The 4,610-nt window shown below is 43.1% G+C and overlaps 1 protein-coding gene across 3 annotated transcripts in view; it reads right to left on the bottom strand.

Annotated features, from left to right (window-relative positions):
- Nucleotides 1-221: 221 nt before the first annotated feature.
- Nucleotides 222-4,610, bottom strand: part of ptpn11b (protein tyrosine phosphatase non-receptor type 11b) — a 41,175-nt gene continuing 36,786 nt past the window's right edge. For all 3 annotated transcript variants that reach the window (XM_086214146.1, XM_086214145.1, XM_086214147.1), the window contains exons 12-16: nucleotides 3,982-4,049; nucleotides 3,639-3,790; nucleotides 3,381-3,481; nucleotides 3,171-3,299; nucleotides 222-2,286 (exon numbers count right to left, since the gene is read on the bottom strand). In XM_086214146.1, the coding sequence (XP_086070272.1) occupies nucleotides 3,212-3,299; nucleotides 3,381-3,481; nucleotides 3,639-3,790; nucleotides 3,982-4,049 (409 nt within the window). In that variant the 3' untranslated portion in view covers nucleotides 222-2,286; nucleotides 3,171-3,211. The remainder of the gene's footprint in view (nucleotides 2,287-3,170; nucleotides 3,300-3,380; nucleotides 3,482-3,638; nucleotides 3,791-3,981; nucleotides 4,050-4,610) is intronic.

Genomic DNA, 4,610 nt, shown 5'->3' on the forward strand with positions numbered 1-4,610 from the left:
AACAACAAAAACACCCAGTGACATCCTGACGGCCTCTGTGACCAAAGATTCAGCAGTTTCACACTTTCAAGTATTGATGTTTCAACACATCGTAAATGAAGAGATCCAGAGAGGCAAAGTGAAAAATAATGACAACGTGACATACAAACGGAAACAAAAACATCATTCATTGGTCAAAAAATTACAGTTCAGACGAGGGGAACCAGAACCAATCTTCTAAATGCGATGCAGCGTATTTCTAACAGACAACAGGGATCAATGCCACTCACATCAGAGCTGAGAGTTCAAAAACCAAACGGAACAAATTTATATCAGGGACAACCGAGCAGCCGGGAAGAAAACAATCTCTAAAAATCCGTGAACGGGCAAAGCAGAAAAAGAAGCGTCTACTCATGACATCATTGTATGGCTGCAGTAGAGTGTAATATATCAACACTCCACCAGGGGATTTTCTTACTGTTACTGCAGTAATTTCATGATTACTTCAATCAACACGGGTTGTGGTTAAGTACATTTTTTTAACAGCATATAATCATAACTGGTAGAGAGATTTCTAACAGAAACGTTTAGTTCATTCAACTTCCTACTGCATGATGTAAGTAGAAAAAAGTTCAAATATACTTTAAAAAAAAAGCACGTTCATTTGCACTACGTTTTCCTCAAAGTGGTGCATTATTACCTGATCAAAAAGTTAAAGTTGGGTTTAAAAAAACAAAACAGAAAACAATGTGGGATTTAAAAGCCATGTTCTTATTTTCCCAAATGTTCAGTGCATCTAAGTCACAAGCTTGAGAGGTCCAACTCCACAACTCCACTGAGAGCCTGACACACACTTTCACTGACATTCACACATTCAGAGCTTCATATTTGCTTTGTGTTTTTCAGGATGATATTTTGGTGCTGATCCTGGAGCCTAAAAATAGCCAACAATCTGGCAGACGGCGCAGAGGGGTTGGCCTTCCTTATCACATCAATGACGTGGGCTTACTCGCCCCGCTGTCATCAAGCCTGGATTACGGCCATCTTCTAAATTACTTTTTGGAGACAAATCTATTCTTCAATCTCGGGCAGATGGCCATCTGGCCCGCTGTAATCGCCCCTTTTTCTCTCTCGTCTCCTTGTGACGATCTCCTCAAACAGATGTTGAAGAAGCGCATCAGGCCGGCTGATTAACAAGGAGTCAAACAAAGCCGAGAGACGGAGACGGCCTGGCTCAAGTCCAGGAGCTGGTTGAGGAATCCTCTTCGCCCACGTCCCTGAACACGTGGACTTCAATCTACTACTGAAGTGAAGACAGAGCCGGGAGGTGCTGCTGAGACAACTGGACAAAGATGAGCTCTTCCTCTTTAAATATGTTCTGAAAACAATGGTACACAATCGTGACGACAGCAAAAACATCAAGAAAATTGTGAAAGAACTGGTTCATGAGTGTGTTTGTATTCTAGCGGCCATCTTTGGACATGACTGTCCCACTAATAAAACTGCTGGACAATAACTGATTTATACTGCCAACGGCACAGTGATTACATGCAGGTCTTCCAACAACACATGAAAAATTAAATTAACAACAACGAAAAAAAAAAGTTTATTTTTAACTCAAATGAAAACCTTTTTTTTTTCGGTAGATTGCTAAAGATTTCTTGTCAGCTCGCCCTCGCTGTGCCTCCGGGTCCGGCAGCAGGTTATGTAACTGCCCTCGCCATCACTCAGCGGCCACATTAATCACCGCCGCAGCTGGAGAGACACAACACAGTTCAAACGACAGCCGGCAGTGACGGAGAACCAGGGATAGCGGATTCAGGGATTTATGAAATGGAGCGAATAGCGAAGCTTCCACCTCTCCTAAGTTCCGTCTTACAGCTTTGATCAGTTCAGGTTCAGAGCAGCAAACTCCTGGATCTTGCTCAGGTCAACTTGGGTTTCCAGGTTTTGGAAAGAAGTAACAGTAGAGGTGTAACAGATTACAGTCTAGATTACAGACACATCCTGTGACAAGGCACTCTGGTGGGTTAGGACGGGAAAGACTTTGGAGGCTGGAGCAGAGCGGGTCAAAAGACGAGGACAGCGGCCCTGTGCGTGGGCACTATGCTGCTGCAGAATCCTCCTCGCTATGGAGGGTGAGGTTGGACTCCAGGCAGAGAAGTCCAGTAGGACAGCAGCGAGGGACGTCAGCTCGCCGCATTCACCCCAGGCAGGGCCGTCCACTGTTGTGGGGTTGCACTCCCTCCACCTTCACCTCCACCGAGGGAGTTTGGGTTTGCTGACGAAGCGACGCCTCCACAGAAGCTGGAGCAAACACGAAGAGACAGAAGACGAGTGGAGTTAATGGCTGAAGTCACTTTCAGTCAAGAGCACACACATCACCCGCCAGGTCTTCTGAACCTGAGGAGACGGAGCGCTAACAACCAGGGAAGAGCTCCACGTACACTATTAATGGAAATTTGAGGGCAAATGAAGAGGACAAAGGGTAATTGTGAATTAAAATACAAATTTAGGTGAAATATACATTGTTTGTTTGACACAAACACAATGAAATATCACAATCTTGATCATTTAAATGAGTTTTTTTTGTCACATAAAAAAAAAATCAACATTCCATCAAATCACATCGCAGTATCAATCAAAATAAGCACAATTATATAGTTTTTTTTTAGTTTATTACTAACTGTAGACGACAATAGCTATCAAACGTAAGTAAAACATTAAAAAATAATGCCTGTAGTGCCAAATAAGGAATTAAGTTACATTTATTATCCATGAAGTGAATGTTTCAAAAAAGAAAAAGAAAATATGAGGAATAAAACTTTTTCAAATCATACATTTTTAAGTGCTCCATTGCTTTGAAGCTGCTTGTGTCCACCTGACATATTGAACCACGAGAGTAAGAAAACATCAGCCGTCTCTTTGCTGGAGGAAAATGAATCCATCACACTGGAAGCTTCAGTTTCATATCAGCAGGAAAGATTTAACAGCATCTTAGGATCTGATTTCAGGGGTAAATTCAATTTCTCCACCTCCTCCAATGTAATTCTCCACCATCTTTTTACAAAGTGCCAAGGTAAAAAGAATATAGAAAGATTTACTGACTTGAGCAAAAAGTAAGATATCTTCTGGGTGGATTCTGCCACAGCACAAGAACAGTAAGTAAAAGGGGAGAGTCGAGTACTCACAGCGAGGCAGGCAGGAGACTTCGAGGTCCACAGTAGCCGTTTTACCTCCTGGTGTTACTGCTAAACGATGTCTGAGGGCTTTTAAAGTTTATGTTCTCGTACACGCTTGACGAATCATCGTTTGTCAACCTGCAACAACACACAAAGAAGAGTTTCCCAACGCGGTTCAGCGATAAGGGTTCACACCTCCGAGGGTGGAGTTGCACTTACACAGAAGAAGAGCGTGAGGATGCCATATTGGGTTTGGACCTGGAGTTGGCCATTGGAGGATATTTGATATTAGAGTACTCCCTCTCCTTCAATTTACTCCTCTGGAAAAGAACAACGGGAACATATACATCAGCTGAGTGGGAGCCTCGAGTGTCTCGAGACAGTTACCACGGCGATGCTTACTCTCTACTCTCATGGTCCTAACACAACAGACTGATCACTGAGCTAGTTTTCTGTTTAGGAAGGTGGAAGGAGTACCTGCTCCTCCTCCAGTCTCTTCTGGGCCGTGTCTATGTACTGCTGCACAGCCATGTAGATGAACTTATACTGGGCCTCCGTCTGCACCATGCCGGACCTCTGCTGCCGTACCCTCTGGATGGTCTTAGGGATGTCGATGTCACAATCTAGTCCTGACACACACACACACACACACACACACACACACACACACACACACACACACACACACACACACACACACACACACACACACACACACACACACACACAGGGCACATAGTAAAATTGATTGATTAAAGGAAAACAATTCAATAGTAAATAAACCAATGAGGCCAATTTATATACAAGCCCCCCCCCCTACCTTGGCGGTTAATAATATCAATGAGGATGTCAATAACGATGATGGTGCCTGTCCTCCCGATGCCTGCACTGCAGGGACAAAAGAGTTACAGGTCACGTCCACGTATGAGGAAATTCAGTTTATACATTGAGCTGAAACATGCTTGTGATGCCAAGCACACCCAGTCCATCCGCCACGGCTACATGGCGTGGTGATAACTGCTGCAATCAATAACCACTGTAATCAGCAGCTAAAATAACCAAAGTTCCTGCATCTTTTTTTTTTGTGGCAGGACTGTTTAGAATGACATTCCCTGTCGTGTGTTTCAGGCAGTTCTATCAAGTTTTATTCATGAAACAAGTCTATAATCAACAACAGTAGCAGTTGTGAGGGATTACATAGAAATTGCTTGCTTTTTCTGACATTAACAACAAATAAAAACAAACAATCGATCAACAGGATGAACTGAGTCAGATCCTGGCTATGATGACACTCAAGTCAAATTTTGCCCAATATTAGCTTTAAATCAAATAAAACAAACATGTAACGGACAAGCTGGTTTACCGCAGTAGTCAGTCAGTGAATCATCATTCAGATGGGAGCACTGGAGCTATTTTAGAACGAACTGTGTTATATGAGGTCACTACTCT

This window comes from Aulostomus chinensis, chromosome 9 (genome assembly GCF_037954235.1).
Source record: "Aulostomus chinensis isolate RoL2024-O1b breed Wild chromosome 9, RoL_Achi_v1.0, whole genome shotgun sequence".
Classification (NCBI taxonomy): domain Eukaryota; kingdom Metazoa; phylum Chordata; class Actinopteri; order Syngnathiformes; family Aulostomidae; genus Aulostomus; species Aulostomus chinensis.